Here is a 22,053-nt window from a genome sequence, read left to right as displayed (position 1 = left end):
TTGGGAATTTAACTATAAACCCCATGATCCAATGTGGGCCGACTTCATTACACCTACTTTGATGATATGTTATCATTCAAATGAGAGAATCACCTTGATAGCATCAGGCACATCTATTGCTGCAGATAGGCCACAACCAGGCCCAAGATATTTATAAAGATCCAAGGGGTGGTAATGAGATCAAATGGGAGTCTCCTTAGCCAAAGTCAACATTTTTAGCTTCGGTTGTGTAAGGAACTAGTTTAGATTGTATGGGTTACGAAACAATAGATAAAGTATACATGTCTCGTTTTTGGTGGTAGGACTGACTTTACAGCTCCTATGAGAAGGTGCCTCTAGCACCTGCAAATCTTCTTGGCATGCGGTCTAGGACAGGCCACACCTAGATGTGATGGCCATTAAAGCTAAACCACAGCCATTATTTTCCCCAGAGATATCTAAGGCATCTGCAGTTGTGTATCCTATGGTGGTTTCCCCATACAGGAGTGGGAAGGGCCTCCAGAGATGATGACAGACAGGTAGGGCTTATCCAAGGAAGGATTTGTTTTCCCATACTCTGGCCTGAAGGCTTCAGCCATGACTGTTGGCACATCACCATGGAGTTCACCACAAAGGCAGCAGTGTCTAAGAGGTCCAGGGATACCAGCACTTTTTACAGTGCCACTACTTTCCCCAGGTTAAGCAAACATATATTGCTCCTGGGCACATTACAGTTGAATGTAGCTGCCCGTGTTGACACTGGTACAGCTAAGGAAAAGGCTACTGTTCACATATATTTTGGTACAATATATTTACAGACACTAAACCTCATTAACTATGTGACAGCACATCACTTTACACAAAAATATAACTTTCTTGAGGCCTGTAACCATTGTCCAAGTATTCTTGGGATGACAGACTCAGAAAAAGGCCTCTTAATCTCTTGAGCCTGACTGAGAACTTGCAGCTCTATGACTAGGGCTTGCTTAGGAAGGGGAGCTGCTGTACGACCAATATATAGCTACAGTCACTCGAGACTCAATGGACAGCATTCCAAAGTCTTCGATCAGTTGTCAGGGTGTGGGTCCTCTTGGTTCCTCTTGGTTCCTAGTAAACATCTGTGTCCCACTTTCCCATGTGAGGAGGTGGGCTGGGAGAAGGGTTTATGGGAGAACTGACCATACTAGATAGCCCAGTTGGAGCATTCAGGACAGAGATCGGGCCGTCAGCCTTCAGTTAGTCCTCTAAACTGGGGACTGCACTGGAGTCTCCAAGAGTTGCAGCCAAATGGATGGACGACAGCAGCAGGACTCAAGGCTCAGGCACCTTTATGGTTTCCTTAGCTTTCAACTTTGCACTGAGAGCATCCAACAAGACATCTGACCCAACATTACAGTACAGCAAATAAGCAAACCCTGCAGCCGGATCACAGTGGGAGTGGTTCAATAATTCCTTGTTCAGCTGCCACTGATCCAATGGATTGGATGAGACTAATGATTTGGACTAAAATTACAACAAAGCACCTCTTACCTTGACACGGTAATATCCACCAGAGAGCCCAAGGAAAACAGAGTGCCTAGGCGACTGGTGCCAACTCCTGCAGAAATTGGAACAATAATGTGGAGGATTCTAGTACTCTGGTGTGTTTCCAGTATTAGGGTGTCCTCCCAATAGGACTGTGGTAGTTGGGTACTCAGAAAGGGCGATTTAGGCCACTGATTCTTAGTACTTTTTATGTGCCCACTGTACTTTGTAGGAGTGAACTCAGTGAATAACTGACGTCTGCACTTATTTAGCAGATGCTCCCTTGATTATTCACTAAGTAGTACACACATTTTCAACTGCCACCTGCAAAGTCACAAAGTTGTGCTCAACCAGTCAGAGAGGAGGAGGAGTCAGTAGATGGTCATATCTGATCACTTTGGGGCTGCAACAAAGAACACCAAGAGGACTTGCGGGGTTCGATTCCCAAGTGCACATGTCTAGAGTTACTACATCAAATTGAGACTCGTCCCCCCCAGATCGACATCCAGGGATGTAGAGGGTCTCAACCACTTGGTGCAGCGGGTCTACCGTTCTAGACCCAGAAGGAAAGACTAGCTTAACCCATTTGAACGCAGACAGGGTGGTACCTCAAAGAGCAGATGAGGAATTGGCCTTTATAGTGCAGCGTTGTCCTGAGCAGTAGATAGAGGGTTCAGTCCCAAAAGGAAGTGTGCTTCCTGCTGTTTTGACTGTGATAACAAGGTATGACTTGAGCAAGCTGATTGGTACCAGTTAAAAACCAGTCATGTGACCCGAGTGCTTATCCCTTGGTGACTCAGGTAATTTGCATAAAGCCAATATGGGTGATCTCCATGAAGGAGGGGCTCTGGTAGTGGGATGTTGGGTGTTTAAACAGGATGGGCAAGTCACGCAGCAAAGTTAGGGGTAGTCCTCCAATACGAGGAGTAGCCATTGCCATGAACTTGTAACCCACATTTTCTTCGTGATGAAGGAATCGAACCCTATTTGGGGATCAGTGTACACCATGAATCTGCATACAAGTCAGAAGGTTCTGGTAAAACATCTTAATATTGGAAGCACAAAGAGTGCAATTAATGTTTCCCAAACACAAAACACTGAGGTTATATGGGCCAGGAAACGGTTGATCGCAAGACGTGTGGCTGAAGGCAAGGCCTGTTTTAAGCTACCTAAGCAAAAGAAAATAGAGAACAATGTGAAAAAACTGCTAAAATAATAGTAAAAAGACCCAGCTGAAGCACAGGAAAGCACCCTGTTACTCTCTGTACTAATGCAGAAGTAGCTGCTGCTAACCCACACAGCTAGGTAAAAAATAGGTGGTGAGGTGCTATTAACAGCAAATAGCCAGGAATGACAGTAATGGAAAATACACTCACCATTAAGAAAAAGGGCAACTCAGAAGAAACAGACCCAAGAAAGTATCCAGGGGGTTGGCCAAGAAACTAGCCTCAGAAAGGGGTGGGGTCATGAGTACTATCTTCTTGCCATTAACCATTTTAATAGATAAAGAATGGAAAAGAGAGGTATAGGGTGTGTATGGTTAGGAGAGGACAACGGGGGATCAGGGGTAAACATGGGAATGAAAGGAAACTGTCCTCCGGCCATAATCACAGAGATAGATTAACCAGATGAAAAATGATTTTTGAAGATCAAAAAATTGAAGAGTCTGGATCATGCGAAAGGGGGTACCCAAAGTTACCTACCTCCTGGAAGTTAGTGACTTCCTCAATGGGCAGCTTCTCTTCCTCCTCAATTGCATGCTTCAAAGTCATCTCTACACGTTGAAGGAGAAAGTCAAAGGCAGAAGGATTCTGGGAAAATAAAAAATGAGCATGGTTTTCAGAAAATGCCAAATGAACAATAGCAGGTGGTTAAGAGAATTCAAATAAAATTTTTAGAGACAACTGATGCACTGCTTAACAAACATGACTTAACCCCTTCGGGGCTGATGACGAGCTGGGCTCGTCATGGCGTAGCCTCCTCGCACGCTCATGACGAGCCCAGCTCGTCATGAGCCCCACCCTCGGGGGAAGCGCCAGCGCTCCCTCCGAGTCTGCCTGATTTTTTTTGTTTTTGCGGGGATGGCAGGGGAAGACCTTCCCCTGCCTCCCCCCGCCCTCCCCGCCCACGTCATCAATGACGTCAGCGCGCGAGGCGCGCTGACGTCACCGGAGGCTTCCTTTGTTTACAGACGCGCAGGGAAGCCATTTGCTTCCTGCGCGTCGTTGCACAAAGAGGTTAGTTTTGCGGCTGGGGCGGGGGGGATTGTGATGCAACTTGCATCGAGGGAAAGGAAAGGCTTTTCCTTTCCCTCGGTGGCATTTTAGAGGTTTCCTGCTGCACGATCGTGCGATCGTGCAGCAGGAATGTTAGGGATTTTTTTTTTTTTGGTTTTGTGATCAGTTTCTTAGTTCGGGGAGCGGCCCCTTGGGGAAGGGTCGCTCCCCTTGTTGGGGGAACATTATCTATGAAGTCTTTTCTTGGCTGCAATGTTGTGGAAAGGCCGTTTTTTGTACAAAAATGCTGATGGGGGTCATTTATAAAGTAAAATGATAGTGCTCATTGTAATGAAGGATGCAAGTGCCTCTGTCCTTCATTACTTATACTGATGTGTGTTTCTGAAGTGGCTAAAAAACACACCTGTGCTGCCTAGGCAAAGCTCACTAGTGTTTTTGGCCTGATGAATGTTTTTTTTTGTGTGCTGCTTTTCAAACACATGCTTTGTCTCCAGTGACCATGTGTGTGTTACTATGCCATGTGCGAAGGGGTCCCTTGAGTGAGCTGTCCATCATAGTGGGAAGCTCACAAATGTTTTTGGGCTGTTGATTGTTACCTGAATTTGTGCTGCAACTCTAGCGCCATCTTTGTCTCCATTGACCATGTGTGCGTTACTATGCAACTGCACAAATGTGCGCAGGGGTCCCTTGAGTGAGCTGTCCATCATAGTGGGAAGCTCACAAATGTTTTTGTGTTGATGATTGTTTTCCTGAGTTTGTGCCGCAACTCGAGCGCCATCTCCAGTGTCCATGTGTGCGTTACTATGCAATTGCACAGATGTGCGCAGGGGTCCCTTGTGTGAGCTGTCCATCATAGTGCTTGGTGTATGCACGAAACATGTCGACGATAGGAGTTGATAGGTACATCTGGACACATTACGTTTAGGGCAGCCTATCTTTCCACCCCGTTTATTACCACCGAGGCAAGAATAAAGTTTATTGTAAACCTACTGGGCAGGTATTTCACACATCACATAGTCCACTCCTCAAATACACATGCACCACACATAGTCTAATAAAGTGCTCCTACGTAACTTTCGCAAGTCGCAGCACGCCCCAGCCCGTAGAGGACTGGGATGGCCCCAATGATGAAGCATGTCACCGTGGGGCAACCCTGGTGAGTGAGGGGACACCTAAAAGAGGAGCATTTCTCCCCTTTTTTGTACACAATACCATATTTTCACAATCGACCCCAGTGTGTGTTGGCTGTTATCTGAATAAACTAGCAAGGCTCTTAGGTATCTGGAAACAGAGACCATTTGTTCATCATAGTGGGAAGTTCACAAATGTTTTTGGGCTGATGATTGCTTTCCTGAGTTTGTGCTGCAACTCGAGCCCCATCTTTGTCTCCAGTGTCCATGTGTGCGTTACTATGCAATTGCACAGATGTGCGCAGGGGTCCCTTGTGTGAGCTGTGAATCATAGTGGGAAGGTCACAAATGTTTTTGGGCTGATGAATGTTTTCCTGAATTTGTGCTGCAACTCGAGCGCTTGCTTTGTCTCCAGTGTCCGTGTGTGTTACTATGCCATCGCACCAATGTGTGCACAGGTCCCTTGAGTGAGCTGTCCATCATAGTGGGTAAATTTAGGAAAGATGGTGCACTCCGCTAGTTGGTGGGCGTTGCCAATAGGGGATCTTCTGTGTGAGTTCACATGCCTCTTATGTGTATAAATGGTCAGAGACTGTTGAGAGCAGCAGATGGGGAGAAAGAAGCTCCTGGTCATAGGAACTGTTTTAGGATTGCGCTTGTGAAAATCAAGGATGCAAGTGCCTCTGTCCAGCATCGCAGTTAACCACAGTAATTCTGTTGTCCCCCTCCCCATGAGAATCCCTGATGATGTCAGCGCGCACAGCACGCGCCAACATCTTCAGGGATTCCCAGGCGGTCGGGAAGCCATTTGCTTCCTGCGCCTGGAGGTGTTAGGTTGGTTTTGAGATATTTGGGGGGGTTTGCAAAGAGGCTTCAGGGGAGAAGTAAGTGATTTTCCTCTCTTCTGATGTCTCTTTGCAGGGCATTTCTGGCTCACGGTCGCGCACAGCATTGCGATTGTGCGGTGGAAATGCCCTCACTAGCACCAGGGATTTTATTTTAGATTGTAGGAAGTGACCCATTGTGCAAGGGTCGCTTTCAGGTGGGTCGGATTTTAAATTTAGATTTTCTGGCCCCCCCCCCCCGGTGGGCAAATCAACCCGTACTTTTGTCCGTTTTGCCCTTTTTGATGGCCCATCTGTGTGGATGTGATTTTGGGGGTACATTTGTGTATTGTTTATTCATTTGTTATGTTGTTTGTGAAATGTAGTATTAAATTATTTTTTTTCTTCTTTGTTTTTGATCCAGGCTTTTGCTGTTTGTATTGGTGTAGGTTGTGGTTCGGTTAATGCTGGTTTTGCAGCTTGTGTAGTTGCATGTGCTTGGTAAGTAAATGTTTTTTGTACTATTTTTCCTAGATAAATGTGTTGTTATGAAAAGTGAAGTTATTGCTGTTTGTGTGGCTTTGTGTTTCTTGATTGTTAACTTTTTTTTTGTATTGCTGCTTGATGTGTACTTTGTCTAATCTATACTTGTTTTTTTTTCTTTCCAGTGGGATTTCCTTTCTTTTTGCTGTGTTTCAGCAGAGTAGGTGCTGGTGAGTCTTCTTATATTTGGTTAGATTTGAATTGTTTTTGAGTGTATTGATTTTTGTGTGAAGACTCTACCTTGTTTACTTCTTCCTTTGCACAGTGTAGGTTGATGTTCACTTGTGTGTGTAGTCTTCTTGATTTGTAAGGATAATGGCTGCTCGCAGGATTACTGCTAAGCAGGTTGTTAGTTTGCTTTTTGAGTCTTCCTCTGACCATGGTCCAGACACTGACTCCGATTCGGAGCTTGAGTTAGGTGCAGAAGATTCAGGCAGTGAGTTTTCTCTTCGCATGGTATCATCGGATGATGATTCTTCTTCTAGTGCTGATGAAGTGCCTGTGGTAGAGAGGGACATTGATGTGCCGGTAGAGAGGGAAGAGCCATGTGAGCGGCAGCCTAGGTCCTCAAGGTTTCCCTTTTTTTCTCGTCAGGAACAGGCAAGTGTGGTAAAGGCTGCGCCCAAAAGGTTTCACATTGCTGTGGTGCGCCAAAGGTTATCTGGTGCTGCTAGTCTTCCTGTTGTTGAGCAGCATGAGGCATCTGGTGCTGCTAGTCTTTCTGTTGTTGTTGAGCAGCAAGTGGCATCTGGGGATGCGAGTTCTTCTGTTGATGTTGAGATGCAAGAGGCAGCTGGGGATGTGAGTTCTTCTGTTGGTGAAGAGATGCAAAATGTATCTGGGGATGCTAGTATTCCTGTTGGTGTAGTGAGGCAAGAGGCATCTGGGGATGCTAGTGTTCCCGTTGATGTAGTGCAGCAAGAGGCATCTGGCCTGCAGGCTAGGGTGGCTTCTTCTCCTCATGTTAGTGATGACGTCTGGGTTGCCCCTGGCATGGTGCAGCCGGAATTGCCAGACTTCACTGGTGTTCCAGGGTGTAGAGTGGATACTGACAATTTTTTGCCAATTCAATATTTTCAATTGTTTTTTGACGATGAGTTTTTGCAGGAGATTGTGGAGCAAACTAATTTGTATGCAGAGCAGTATTTGAGGGACCACAGTGCCAGCCTTAAGCCCCATTCCAGAGCTACCCATTGGTCTCCCACATATGTTGAAGAGATGAAGAAGTTTTTGGGATTAACTTTTTTGATGGGCTTGCTAAGGAAGCCATCAATGTCTTCTTATTGGTCCACTAGTCCCTTGATGGCAACATCTATATTTCCAGCAGTTATGACTCGTGATCGATATATGCTTCTTCTTCGCATGATGCATTTTGTTGATAATGATTTAGCGTTGCCACGCGATCACCCTGATTGTGACCGTCTTTTTAAGATTCGGCCTGTCCTTGATCACTTTGTTGATCGTTTTCCTGAGATGTTTGCACCTGGAAGAGAAATAGCTGTGGACGAGTCTTTGGTGTTGTTCAAGGGCCGCTTGGTTTTTAGGCAATACATTCCTAGTAAGAGGGCACGCTATGGCATCAAACTGTATATGCTGTGTGACAGTGAGACTGGATATGTTTATAATTTCAGGGTGTACACCGGTAAGGATTCCAGCATTAACACTTCTGCTTGTCCGTCCACTTTTGGAGTGACTGAGAAAATTGTGTGGGAACTAGGTAGACGATTATTTAACAAAGGCCACCATTTATATGTAGATAACTTCTACACTAGTGTGCGTTTGTTCAAGGAGTTGGCCAAAGTGGGCACTGTTGCATGTGGCACGATGCGCAGTAACCGGAAAGGTTTTCCAATAGAACTTGTTTGCAAAAGGCTTGTGCGGGGACAGTCTACTGCATTGCGATGTGGGAAGCTTCTAGCTGTGAAGTTTTCAGACAGGAGAGATGTTTACATGCTGACTACTATCCATGACGAAAGCACTGAAGCTCTGCCAGTTCGGGGTGAGACTGCTGAAGTGCGTAAACCTGTGTGCATTTTAGACTATAATAGGCACATGGGTGGTGTTGACAGAGTAGATCAGAGGTTGGAACCTTATGCTGCTCTTCGAAAGGCTTACGTTTGGTACAAGAAGTTGGCTATCCATCTTTTCCACTTGGCATCCTTTAATGCTTTTGTTGTTTTCCAGAAATCTTGTCCTGAGTCAAAGATGCCTTTTGTTAAGTTTCAGGAGACTATAATAGGCAGCCTTGTACTAGTGGAACAGGCAAGTGTGCCAAGATTTGGAGTGGTGGAGGAAGTGGCTAGACTGAAAGATCGCCACTTTCCAGAATACATTCCTCCCACAACTGCAAAAGACAAACCCACTAAAAGATGTAGAGTCTGTTGGCGAAGAGAAGTGCGGAGGGAGTCTCGTATGCACTGTCCTGACTGTCCTTCAAATCCTGGATTGTGTGTGCCAGCTTGTTTTAAATCGTACCACACACAAAAGAAGTTTTGGGAGTTTCATTGAGCTTGTAAGTGTACTGTCTGATTTGTTTTCTGTAATATTTTTTTGTTTGCTTTTAGGTTTGCATTAGTGCAAAGCATTTAGGTTTTGAATTTGTGTTAGCAGATTTGTAGGTTTCTACATTTGATTTGTGGTATTTCTTTAAAAAATTCTAATTTCGATGGTGGTGTGTGCAGGATTGTGCTTGGATTGTTGGTGTGCGTGGACAGGCGCTTGGCTGGTGGTGTGCGTGGTCTGGTGCTTGGCTGGAATAGTGCATGGATTGGAGTTGTGCTGGGGGGGTTAGTGGATTTTTGCTTGGCTGGCGGAGTGTATGGTTAGGTGCTTGGCTGGCGGTGTGAGTGGAGTGGTGCTTGGCTGGCGGTGTGTGTGGAGTGGTGCTTGGCTGGCGGCGTGTGTGGAGTGGTGCTTGGATGGTGTTGTGTTTGTGGAGTGGCGCTTGGCTGGTGGTGTGCGTGGAGTGATGCTTGGCTGGGTTGAGTGACACTCCACACAGTCCATCATTTTGTGTAGTTGCAGTGTCAGAAATGTGGGCGTGTGAAAGTGATGGGCCCTTGAATGGCGCTGTTTGCTGGTGTGAGTGTTGAAATGTGATGGGTCCGCGGCTGGCGGTGTGAATGTTTTGCATGTGTCACGCGTACGAAAGGTGTATGAATGGCCTGTAAAGAGATTGGTGCCTTGACGTGGCTTTACAGCTCACGAGCTGCGAGTCAGTGGTTCAGTTTATCATACTTTCAATTATACGCAGTGTATTTCATTTTTGATGAAATTACTTGCGTATCCAATTGTATGTACTGAATCATCACTCACCCTCGTGCCAAATCCAACCAGTATGTGTGTGTGCTTGCGGATTAGATGGGTGTGCAGTAATAATTGTTTTTTTTCTAATTTCTGCAGTAGGGTGTACCTTGCCCCTTATTGTGATTGTTGTTATGTGTTGCTTTTCCATTCGGATGGTGTCAATGGTCTGGTTTGTATCAGGTATGAAAGGTGCGTGAATGGCCTGTAAAACGGTTGGTGCCTTGTCGTGGCTTTACAGCTCACGAGTTGCGAGTCACTGGTTCAGTTTTTATGCATTTATTTATTGACAGAGCATTTCATTTTTTTGAAATATCTTGTTAATAAAATTTTATGTACTGAACCATCACTCGCCCTCGTGCCAAATCCAACCTGTATGTGTGTGTCTTTGAGGAATAGATAGCCGTGCTTGAATGTTTGACTTTTGAGTAACTCTGTTAAGGTGTGGTATCCTTTTACTTGGGAGAACAAGGGGAGCGCAGGGTGGTAGGACTTTTTTGCCGGCACGGCGATCCCACGCCAAAATGTTTGGAAAAGTGCTATTTTTACCTATTTTTAAGGTTTGCAAGGAGTTCTGGGTAGGAAAACATTGGTGGACCCACACATGCCATACCTCCCTGGACTCTCCCGGGTGTCTAGTTTTCAGAACTGTTTGGGTTTGCTACTTTCCAAAGAATACCACCCACCCCGGGCCAAAAACTCAGGTGCCTCCCCCCCCAAAAAATCAAAGTTATATTGCTTCAGGGTATTTTATATTCACCACTGTTAGATTTGGACCTTTTCCTGTTGCAGCCACTATGGCTACCCACGCAAGTGAGGTACCGTTTTTATCGGGAGACCTGGGGGAATGCTGGGTGGGAGGTAATTTGTGTGAGCCCAGTGATGCCACGCTTTCCCAGACTACAACGTGTGAAAAAATTGATTTTTTTCTGCTAAAATTGAGGTTTGCAAGGGATTCTGGGTAAAGGAACGTTGGCGGATCCACGCAAGCCATACCTCCTTGGAAGCGCCCGGGTGTCTAATTTTCAGAAATGTGTGGGTTTGGTAGGTTTCCATAGATGGCTGTCTCGCACGGGGCCAGAAACCCAGGTAACCCCTAAGTCCACCAGCTTTTGCAAGAGGGGTTACCTGGGTTTTTGGCCCCGTGCGAGACAGCCATCTAGGGAAACCTACCAATCCCACACATTTCTGAAAAGTAGACAACCGGGGGCTTCCAAGGAGGTATGGCTTGCGTGGATCCTCCAACGTTCCTTTACCCAGAATCCCTTGCAAACCTCATTTTTTGCATGGTAAAAAATCAGTTTTTTCACACGTTTTAGTGTGGGAAAGCGTGGCATCACTGGGCACACACAAATTACCTCCCACCCAGCGTTCCCCAAGGTCTCCCGATAAAAATGGTACCTCACTTGCGTGGGTAGGCATAGCGGCTGCTTTAGGAAAAGGCCCAATTCATACTGTGGAGACAAAAACTTTACCTTTAGCCAAATAATCTTATTTTTTGAGGGGGTCACCTGAGCTTTTGGCCCGGGGCTTGGCAGGCATCTTTGGAAACTACCAAACCCAAACAGTTCTGAGAACTAGACACCCGGGGGAGTCCAGGGTGGTATGGCATGCGTGGGTCCCCCAATGTTTTCCTACCCAGAAACCCCTGCAAACCTGAAATTTTGGTCAAAAAACCCACTTTTCCATACTTTTTTGGGTGGGATCTCGCTGCCGGAACAAATGTCCTACCACCCAGTGTTTCCCTTGTTCTCCCGAGTAAAATGATACCTCACTTGTGTGGGTGGGCCAAAGGCATGTGACTTAGGCTGGGGTGCTTAATTTGTAAAACGTAAATATGAGTAAAAACTACTTTTTTCAAAATTCATTTTTGGCGTATTCTGCTTTGGGGCACCCACACAAGTGAGGTATCCTTTTACTCGGGAGAACAAGGGGAACGCAGGGTGGTATGACTTTTTTGCCGACTCGGCGATCCCACGCCAAAAAGTTTGGAAAAGTGCAATTTTTACCTAATTTTAAGGTTTGCAGAGAGTTCTGGGTAGGAAAACATTGGGGGACCCATGCATGCCATACCTCCCTGGAGTCCCCCGGGTGTCTAGTTTTCAGAACTGTTTGGGTTTGCTACTTTGCAAAGAATACCACCGAGCCCCGGGCCACAAACTCAGATGCCCCCCCCCCCAAAATCAAGGTAGTTTTGCAATAAGGTAATGTAAATTCACCACCGTACAATTTGAACCGTTTCCTGTTGCAGCCACTATGTTTACCCACGCAAGTGAGGTACCGTTTTTTTCGGGAGACCTGGGGGCACGCTGGGTGGGTGGAAATTTGTTGATCCACGCAGATTCCAGAACTTTCCACCACAGAAATGTGAGGAAAATTTGTTTTTTTGGTCAAATTTTTATGTTTGCAAGGGATTCTGGGTAACAAAACCTGGGGGTAGGCAGGCGAGTCACCCCATCCTGAATTCCCCTGGGTGTCTAGTTTTCAAAAATGTATAGGTTTGCTAGGTTTCCCTAGGTGCTGGCAGAGCTACGGCGCAAAAACAAAAGGTAGTCTTTTTGTCCGAATCGTGCTAAATTTCACTGGGAAATTGAGGTGCGACCATGCTGCGTTTTGCGCTGTTTCATGTCGCAGCCACTATGCCTACCCACGCAAGTGAGGTACCGTTTTTTTCGGGAGACCTGGGGGCACGCTGGGTGGGTGGAAATTTGTTGGTCCACGCAGATTCCAGAACTTTCCACCACAGAAATGTGAGGAAAATGTGTTTTTTTGGTCAAATTTTTATGTTTGCAAGGGATTCTGGGTAACAAAACCTGGGGGTAGGCAGGCGAGTCACCCCATCCTGAATTCCCCTGGGTGTCTACTTTTCAAACATGTATAGGTTTGCTAGGTTTCCCTAGGTGCTGGCAGAGCTATGGCGCAAAAACAAAAGGTAGTCTTTTTGTCCGAATCGTGCTAAATTTCACTGGGAAATTGAGGTGCGACCATGCTGCGTTTTGCGCTGTTTCATGTCGCAGCCACTATGCCTACCCACGCAAGTGAGGTACCGTTTTTTTCGGGAGACCTGGGGGCACGCTGGGTGGGTGGAAATTTGTTGATCCATGCAGATTCCAGAACTTTCCACCACAGAAATGTGAGGAAAATGTGTTTTTTTGGTCAAATTTTTATGTTTGCAAGGGATTCTGGGTAACAAAACCTGGGGGTAGGCAGGCGAGTCACCCCATCCTGAATTCCCCTGGGTGTCTACTTTTCAAAAATGTATAGGTTTGCTAGGTTTCCCTAGGTGCTGGCAGAGCTATGGCGCAAAAACAAAAGGTAGTCTTTTTGTCCGAATCGTGCTAAATTTCACTGGGAAATTGAGGTGCGACCATGCTGCGTTTTGCGCTGTTTCATGTCGCAGCCACTATGCCTACCCACGCAAGTGAGGTACCGTTTTTTTCGGGAGACCTGGGGGCACGCTGGGTGGGTGGAAATTTGTTGATCCACGCAGATTCCAGAACTTTCCACCACAGAAATGTGAGGAAAATGTGTTTTTTTGGTCAAATTTTTATGTTTGCAAGGGATTCTGGGTAACAAAACCTGGGGGTGGGCAGGCGAGTCACCCCATCCTGAATTCCCCTGGGTGTCTAGTTTTCAAACATGTATAGGTTTGCTAGGTTTCCCTAGGTGCTGGCAGAGCTACGGCGCAAAAACAAAAGGTAGTCTTTTTGTCCGAATCGTGCTAAATTTCACTGGGAAATTGAGGTGCGACCATGCTGCGTTTTGCGCTGTTTCATGTCGCAGCCACTATGCCTACCCACGCAAGTGAGGTACTGTTTTTTTCGGGAGACCTGGGGGCACGCTGGGTGGGTGGAAATTTGTTGATCCACGCAGATTCCAGAACTTTCCACCACAGAAATGTGAGGAAAATGTGTTTTTTTGGTCAAATTTTTATGTTTGCAAGGGATTCTGGGTAACAAAACCTGGGGGTGGGCAGGCGAGTCACCCCATCCTGAATTCCCCTGGGTGTCTAGTTTTCAAAAATGTATAGGTTTGCTAGGTTTCCCTAGGTGCTGGCAGAGCTACGGCGCAAAAACAAAAGGTAGTCTTTTTGTCCGAATCGTGCTAAATTTCACTGGGAAATTGAGGTGCGACCATGCTGCGTTTTGCGCTGTTTCATGTCGCAGCCACTATGCCTACCCACGCAAGTGAGGTACCGTTTTTTTCGGGAGACCTGGGGGCACGCTGGGTGGGTGGAAATTTGTTGATCCACGCAGATTCCAGAACTTTCCACCACAGAAATGTGAGGAAAATGTGTTTTTTTGGTCAAATTTTTATGTTTGCAAGGGATTCTGGGTAACAAAACCTGGGGGTAGGCAGGCGAGTCACCCCATCCTGAATTCCCCTGGGTGTCTACTTTTCAAAAATGTATAGGTTTGCTAGGTTTCCCTAGGTGCTGGCAGAGCTATGGCGCAAAAACAAAAGGTAGTCTTTTTGTCCGAATCGTGCTAAATTTCACTGGGAAATTGAGGTGCGACCATGCTGCGTTTTGCGCTGTTTCATGTCGCAGCCACTATGCCTACCCACGCAAGTGAGGTACCGTTTTTTTCGGGAGACCTGGGGGCACGCTGGGTGGGTGGAAATTTGTTGATCCACGCAGATTCCAGAACTTTCCACCACAGAAATGTGAGGAAAATGTGTTTTTTTGGTCAAATTTTTATGTTTGCAAGGGATTCTGGGTAACAAAACCTGGGGGTGGGCAGGCGAGTCACCCCATCCTGAATTCCCCTGGGTGTCTAGTTTTCAAACATGTATAGGTTTGCTAGGTTTCCCTAGGTGCTGGCAGAGCTACGGCGCAAAAACAAAAGGTAGTCTTTTTGTCCGAATCGTGCTAAATTTCACTGGGAAATTGAGGTGCGACCATGCTGCGTTTTGCGCTGTTTCATGTCGCAGCCACTATGCCTACCCACGCAAGTGAGGTACTGTTTTTTTCGGGAGACCTGGGGGCACGCTGGGTGGGTGGAAATTTGTTGATCCACGCAGATTCCAGAACTTTCCACCACAGAAATGTGAGGAAAATGTGTTTTTTTGGTCAAATGTTTATGTTTGCAAGGGATTCTGGGTAACAAAACCTGGGGGTAGGCAGGCGAGTCACCCCATCCTGAATTCCCCTGGGTGTCTAGTTTTTAAAAATGTATAGGTTTGCTAGGTTTCCCTAGGTGCTGGCAGAGCTACGGCGCAAAAACAAAAGGTAGTCTTTTTGTCCGAATCGTGCTAAATTTCACTGGGAAATTGAGGTGCGACCATGCTGCGTTTTGCGCTGTTTCATGTCGCAGCCACTATGCCTACCCACGCAAGTGAGGTACCGTTTTTTTCGGGAGACCTGGGGGCACGCTGGGTGGGTGGAAATTTGTTGATCCACGCAGATTCCAGAACTTTCCACCACAGAAATGTGAGGAAAATGTGTTTTTTTGGTCAAATTTTTATGTTTGCAAGGGATTCTGGGTAACAAAACCTGGGGGTAGGCAGGCAAGTCACCCCATCCTGAATTCCCCTGGGTGTCTAGTTTTCAAAAATGTATAGGTTTGCTAGGTTTCCCTAGGTGCTGGCAGAGCTACGGCGCAAAAACAAAAGGTAGTCTTTTTGTCCGAATCGTGCTAAATTTCACTGGGAAATTGAGGTGCGACCATGCTGCGTTTTGCGCTGTTTCATGTCGCAGCCACTATGCCTACCCACGCAAGTGAGGTACCGTTTTTTTCGGGAGACCTGGGGGCACGCTGGGTGGGTGGAAATTTGTTGATCCACGCAGATTCCAGAACTTTCCACCACAGAAATGTGAGGAAAATGTGTTTTTTTGGTCAAATTTTTATGTTTGCAAGGGATTCTGGGTAACAAAACCTGGGGGTAGGCAGGCAAGTCACCCCATCCTGAATTCCCCTGGGTGTCTAGTTTTCAAAAATGTATAGGTTTGCTAGGTTTCCCTAGGTGCTGGCAGAGCTACGGCGCAAAAACAAAAGGTAGTCTTTTTGTCCGAATCGTGCTAAATTTCACTGGGAAATTGAGGTGCGACCATGCTGCGTTTTGCGCTGTTTCATGTCGCAGCCACTATGCCTACCCACGCAAGTGAGGTACCGTTTTTTTCGGGAGACCTGGGGGCACGCTGGGTGGGTGGAAATTTGTTGATCCACGCAGATTCCAGAACTTTCCACCACAGAAATGTGAGGAAAATGTGTTTATTTTGTGAAAAACTTAGCTTTGCAAGGGATTCTGGGTAACAAAACCTGGGGGTAGGCAGTCGAGTCACCCCATCCTGAATTCCCCTGGGTGTCTACTTTTCAAAAATGTATAGGTTTGCAAGGTTTCCCTAGGTGCCGGCAGAGCTAGGGTGCAAAAACTACAGGTAGGCACTTTGCCAAAAAAGGGTCAATTTGTAACTGCTAAATTTAGGTGTGACCACGTTGCATTTTCCGCCGTTTCCTGTCGCAGGCACAAGGCCGACCCACACAAGTGAGGTACCGTTTTTATCGGGACACTTGGGGTAATTCAGATTTGTAAATCAACTGTTATTACCAATTGAGCTTTCATGCATTTCTCCCTTTGAATGAAAGACATTGAGTAAAAAAAAAATCTTTATGAAAAATGACCAATAATTCTCATGCTAGTATGAGTATTCCCAACTTTGAAAATGTGCAATTATATACTGTTTCTGAAGTCTATAATTTGTACCCAATTCAGAAATACATAGGTGTCTTTCATACAGATTATTCCATGTATACATTTTCCAAGACAAAGTGCACTATACCCAGTAAATGAAAAAATACCATTGCAAGTTGCTGCTCAGTTTTTGGATCTGGGTTCGTCGGGTTCTTGGTGAAACTACAAGTCCTATATATCCCCACAACCAGGAAGGTCTAACGGATGTAACGGTATATTGCTTTCCAAGAGCTGTCAAAATTAGAAAAAGTTATAGGTGAAAACGTTGAGACAAAAGGCTGTTTTTTTCAACAAAATTTCAAATATTCCAATATCTAACTGTTAGTTTCTATAACGAAACCTTCATGGATTTAGACAAATGACCCCTTTCTGAATTCAGAATTTTGTCTACTTTTCGAAAATGTAAAGCTTTCCAGGATCCATTATTGCTTTCAAACTCATTTCTACCATTAACTGGAAGGAGGTGGAAAGCTCTAAAAATAGCAAAAATAGGCTATGTCCCAGAAAAATGCCAAAACTGAGTGAAAAATTTCGGTTCTCTGACAAAAGTCTGTCATTCCCTGAAAGCTGAGAAAATGGAGATTTCAGCCCCACAAACCTTTTTGTGATACCATTTTCAGGGAAACACCCAGAGGCTTTCATTTGCAGCCCGTTTTTCCCATTTTTCTGAAAAAAACAAAAAAATCACTATATTTTGCTAAATTTCTGGGCCCCCTCCAAGGGAATCCACAAACCCAGGGCGCCTTTAGAATCCACATGATGTTGGAAGAAAAGGACGCAAATTTGGCGTGGATACCTTATGTGGTCAAAAAGTTACAAGGGCCTAAGCGCGCACTACTCCAAAACGCCAAAAAAAGCCTCAGCACAGGAGGGGAAAAGGCCTAGCAGCGAAGGGGTTAATACACTAATAAAGTATCCATTCGCAAAAAGCCGGTTACGCAGATTGAAAATCTAACAAGTAATTGCACAATTTGGTGTGGGACAATGGTCTATAATATAGAGTGAAATCTGCAATATGCCACAGTTCAAGTGATGACAAATTAAACATATGTGCCACACTACATAGACTACGTAAAGGAAACATGAGCTAGCTGGAAATGTATGGCAGAAACCAATGACTTGGTTGGGTGGCATACAACTTCACTTCTCTTAATATAGCCTGACATTCTCAATAATAATACAATTAAAAGAGGACAGGAGGTGACCGAATTTCTTGTTCACATACTTCACAAATGATGTTTGTGACACAGCAGAGATATAAAGCGTGGTCTCAAGTTTGACAGATTCAAATACTGCTTAATTAGAAACATTGATAATGCTATTCCAGTTACTGTTCTGTTTATCCATTATGTCCTAGAATGATGGAGTAAACGTTGAGACCAAGCCACCTTTTTCATACTGGAAACAGAAATACACCCCAACACATGATAGAAAGAGGGAGTGAAAGTGAAAGGCAGGAACTCACCATTTTGAAACGGCAGGGGATGTCACTCCGGAACACGCCAGACTCCAGGGCTTCCACGTGGCCACCAACATAGGTTTCGGAATCCAGCACATGTCCATCACTAGTCATCTTATTAAAAACTTGCTCTTGCTTGTTTGGAAAGATTATGTTGGCGTGATATGCTTGAACCATGAGCAGTGCCTCACACAGTGTCCCAGAGCCCTTACGAAGTACCTAGTTGGGATGAGAAAGGTGAGGGTGAACACACACACAAGCAAGCATTCTTTCGATCAACAAGTGACTTACAATCCAACATTGACTAATATATCAAAATACGCAATGTTTTGCTTCCAAGGCAAAATAGGCAATGAAAGTTCTTCAGCTCCTAGGTATCCATTTCGAATTATTGCGTATTCAGGTCATTCTTCAAAACAGTACTAGAGGAAAAAAGGCTCCTTACCTATAACAATGAATCCTCAGCACACTACTTCATGTAATTGGATCAACGGACATCATGCGGTTTCACTGCACACCTTCAAGCTTTGCAATAGCCACACAGAGCCTCCATGTTGAGCGGTAACCATTCCTTTTAAAGATGCCAGCTTCCAAAAAGTGTCTGTCCCTGGAGCAGTTAAGTAACCCAACACATTTGTCTACACTCAAAGAATGAAATGCTATTTCACACTGACCCACTGGCTTCCTAGAAATCTACAAATAATGACCACAAGGCCTAACTAGCTTTAGCATTTACCAACTGTACAGACAAACTATCTAGCTAGCTCCTTATTCCCACTGTATGCATACTCTTTTGAAGTCCTATGATTTTTGATAGTTAGGTTATGAACTAGTGCTCTATGACTTCTGTTGAGAGGCAGGTCATAACCTGTTTATTTAACAATGGGAGTTTTTAATAGCTAAAGTAAAATTTCAAGATTGAATTGTATTAATCTATATCTGTGGAGGCCATGGGACTGCATTGGGCGAGTGCAGAGGACACGTATCACCGGGGTTGTCCAAGAGACCTCGGTGGGGTCGCCCTGAGCTGGGAGTACTCCGAACCTGGTGTGCCCAGTCAGACCAGTATATTTCGGAGCGGTCCACGGACTTGATTTTGCTGGGGCTTCTTCTGGGCGAGCTGGAGAACATGCTATAGCGGTGATCCACCTTTGGCTGGCTCTGGAAGCAGTGACAACGGGGCTGTGAAAACCTTACCCTATGCGTTGCTCGCCGGAAGCAGTCTGGGAAGAGGAGAACACTGCTGCTCCTTACAGTGATGCTGCCACCAGAAAAAGGTCTCATGGCTGGGGCTCTGGAGGTGCCCTTCCACCCCCGGGTAGGCATAGGGTCAGACACCGATAACTCCCCAAGAAGTTGCAGATAGCGGCCCCCAGGAGCACTGCAAGCCCCTCTAGACGGGAATCTAAAATAACAGAGGTAGAGGGAATGATGTAAGTGGATAGGAGACACCTGCTGCGACACCACGGCCTAGATGATTAAAAGTTGGACTCGGGCTCAACCGCAAACTGACTGTGAAGAGTTATGGTCGGATGCGGCGAGATGTAGCAAACAGGGCATTATGGTCTTGAGACCTTCTGATCATGCTGAAGACGGCTGTAATGCCCGAAACCGGTCCTAGGAAGCTTGTTTCTGGTCCAGGGAAGGCATGGCTTGGTGGTTCGGGCTGGACTGTTCCCATGAGGCACAGGGTCAGACTGATTTGCATATGGTCATGTCTGAACTGGGGTGGCAGAGTGGGCTAAAGAACGGTGATGGATTAAACCCAGATCTGATGACTGGGTGTGAGTGTTTGATTGGTTCAGATGCTCCGTCCATCACCACCCCCTTTTGTACCACTTTGTTCGCCATAAGTTGGTAGGGTATGCTCAGACGTGAGTCCCTTGCTCACTTTGCCACTGGATTCAAGCAAGCCTGGCTGAAGACGGTTGAAATGCCAGAAACCGGTCCTAGGAAGCATGTTTCCGGTCCAGGGAAGGCATGGCTTGCGGTTCGGGCTGGACTGTTCCCATGAGGCACAGGGTCAGACTGATTTGCATATAGCCATGTCTGAACTGGGGTGGCAGAGTGGGCTAAAGAACGGTAATGGATCGAACCCAGATCTTTTGACTGGGTGTGAGTGTTTGATTGGTTCAGATGCTCCGTCCATCACCACCCCCTTTTGTACCACATGCTGAAATCAAACCTTGGACATTTAGAGGGCCCTAGGAGGACCCTACATTGGTGGCCTCCCCACCCACTGTCAAATGCTCTGTTTTTCCCTGGTTGCAGGTGTATGGGAGAGTTAGGGGGGCTCAATGCACAGTGGGGCTTTGTTGGTGTTTTCTTGTGTGCAGACAATTATGCCCCATACAGCGATACAAGAGATTCATCATGTTCTCTTAGTATAGGGTGGGGGAAGGGGTTTGAATCCAGGAATGTTGCTTTCTTACTGTTCTTTGCTCAGAAGTGTATAGTTTACCTCTTGATGTCAGTGACCTACAATAGCGCCATTTTAGAAGAACCCTCTTTGCCCGGGCCCCTCCTTAGACTGACTCCATACTCCTATGACCTTTGTCGCTGAACTGGACTTACTGAAATTCCTTTCAAGGAATGTAAATGGGTTCATAGACCGTATTAAGCATGGGGCTGTCTTGAGGGCAGCAAAACGTCATAGACCAGACATTCTCCTTCTCCAAGAGAACACCCTTCTGGGCAACCAGTACCCCTTCCTGGCCCAGATGGAATTTTCAAGGGTGTTCTATGCTGGTTTTACAAGGGGATTAAGGAGTGTACTGTAATACCAACAAAGAATGTCTATGGGTCTAGAAAGCTCTACTCTACCCTTGTCCAAGACACAACTAATGCAACTAAGAAGTGATGAAAAACAAAACCGTGTGATTAAGGAGTGTAGCCATCCTCAAGAAAACGGCTGCCTTTTGAAGGACATCATACTAAGCAAGACCCACAGGGCAGATATGTAGGAGTGGTGGGGCTATTGCATTGACTCCACTTACGAGAGTCTATGTTTATGCCCCCACCCACCCTTGCAAGAACCTTCTTAGAACCGATGGGGAAATTGCTTGCACAAAATCCTCTGAGTCGGAGAGTACTTGGCGGGGACTTTAATGGCGTATTGAGCTCCGACTGAGATTGTTCCAGTTAACGTGGCGGTCCCTTATCGAGAGCAACCCACCTGGCAAAATTTACAAAGGCTCTGGGCTCATAGAGCCATGGCGGGCACTGCACCTACACGAGATGGGATATACTTTATATTCAGGGGCTTACAAGACTTTTTCCTGATTGAACTACTTCCTTATTTCAAGCTCAGATATCCAGCGGGTGGCTGGCGCCCAGATCCTAGCTCGTATCATCCCCAACCACTCACCCATAGAATTACAATTGAGAACAGGGCTTGCAAGTAGACAAACAGGTTGCGATTGGACTCCTGGTTGTTAGCAGTCATAGGCATCATCTTCCAGCTTCTATAAAGTCCTTCTTAGAAACCAACGCTGATACCGTCACTTCCCCTATAAGTCTGTGGGAGGCTTTTAGGGGCACTCTGTGAAGCGAACTTATTAGCTATCAGTCAGGAGTGGGTAGAAGGAAACAGCAAACACTTACAGAATTAGAATTTCGCATCCTGAACATCAATGGATGCTCTCTCCATCACCCACCACACACTGTAACTTAGTATACATACACAGGATACCCTCAAACAGCTATATATGGGTGCGGCTAAGCAATCATGGAAAGTGACTTAATGCAGCATCTATCAATGGGGTAACAAAGCAAGTAGCACCCTTTATTGGCTATACTCAAATAGGATCCTGAGAAACTACATAGTAACAATCGCAGCAGTCAATGCCCCCCTCAAGGAACATTAGGCTGTGGCTAGAGAGTTTGCCTCTTACTATGCGAAATTATATTCTGAGGGGGGCCTACAACTGGGACATGACATGGACAGGTTTATCACGGACCTCCCAGTCGACAGCCTGAGCACTATGAGAGGACCCCTCACAGAGGGCAAGTTGCAGGAGGCCTTGGTTCAATTGATGGCTGGTTAGACTCCAGGTCCCAATGGGTTCCCGTTGGAGTTTTTTCAGTTGCACTAGGATGTCATCGTCCTTCACCTGGCCGCCATGTACGCAGAGGCTGCTCAACAGTGGGCTCTGCTGGAGAACTTATGGCCAGCTGAGATAGTGGCGATACATAAATCGGGAAGACCCCCAGAGCGGTGCTCGTCCTATCACCCTACTTAATGTAGAAGCCAAAATAATGGCGAAAGCCCTCGCAAACTGCCAGACTACAGTTATTTCTACCCTGGAGTCCCGAATCAATCAGGTTTTATGTGAGGAAGAGCGACACAACATAATATTTGG

General features: G+C 46.0%; 1 protein-coding gene across 2 annotated transcripts in view; it reads right to left on the bottom strand.

Annotated features, from left to right (window-relative positions):
* Nucleotides 1-22,053, bottom strand: part of POLE (DNA polymerase epsilon, catalytic subunit) — a 316,779-nt gene that overhangs the window by 201,395 nt on the left and 93,331 nt on the right. For both annotated transcript variants that reach the window (XM_078667255.1, XM_078667256.1), the window contains exons 15-16: nt 17,699-17,911; nt 3,207-3,314 (exon numbers count right to left, since the gene is read on the bottom strand). In XM_078667255.1, the coding sequence (XP_078523381.1) occupies nt 3,207-3,314; nt 17,699-17,911 (321 nt within the window). The remainder of the gene's footprint in view (nt 1-3,206; nt 3,315-17,698; nt 17,912-22,053) is intronic.

Source organism: Lissotriton helveticus, chromosome 11 (genome assembly GCF_964261635.1).
Source record: "Lissotriton helveticus chromosome 11, aLisHel1.1, whole genome shotgun sequence".
NCBI classification, from domain to species: domain Eukaryota; kingdom Metazoa; phylum Chordata; class Amphibia; order Caudata; family Salamandridae; genus Lissotriton; species Lissotriton helveticus.
This window is presented reverse-complemented; position numbering and strand designations above follow the sequence as displayed.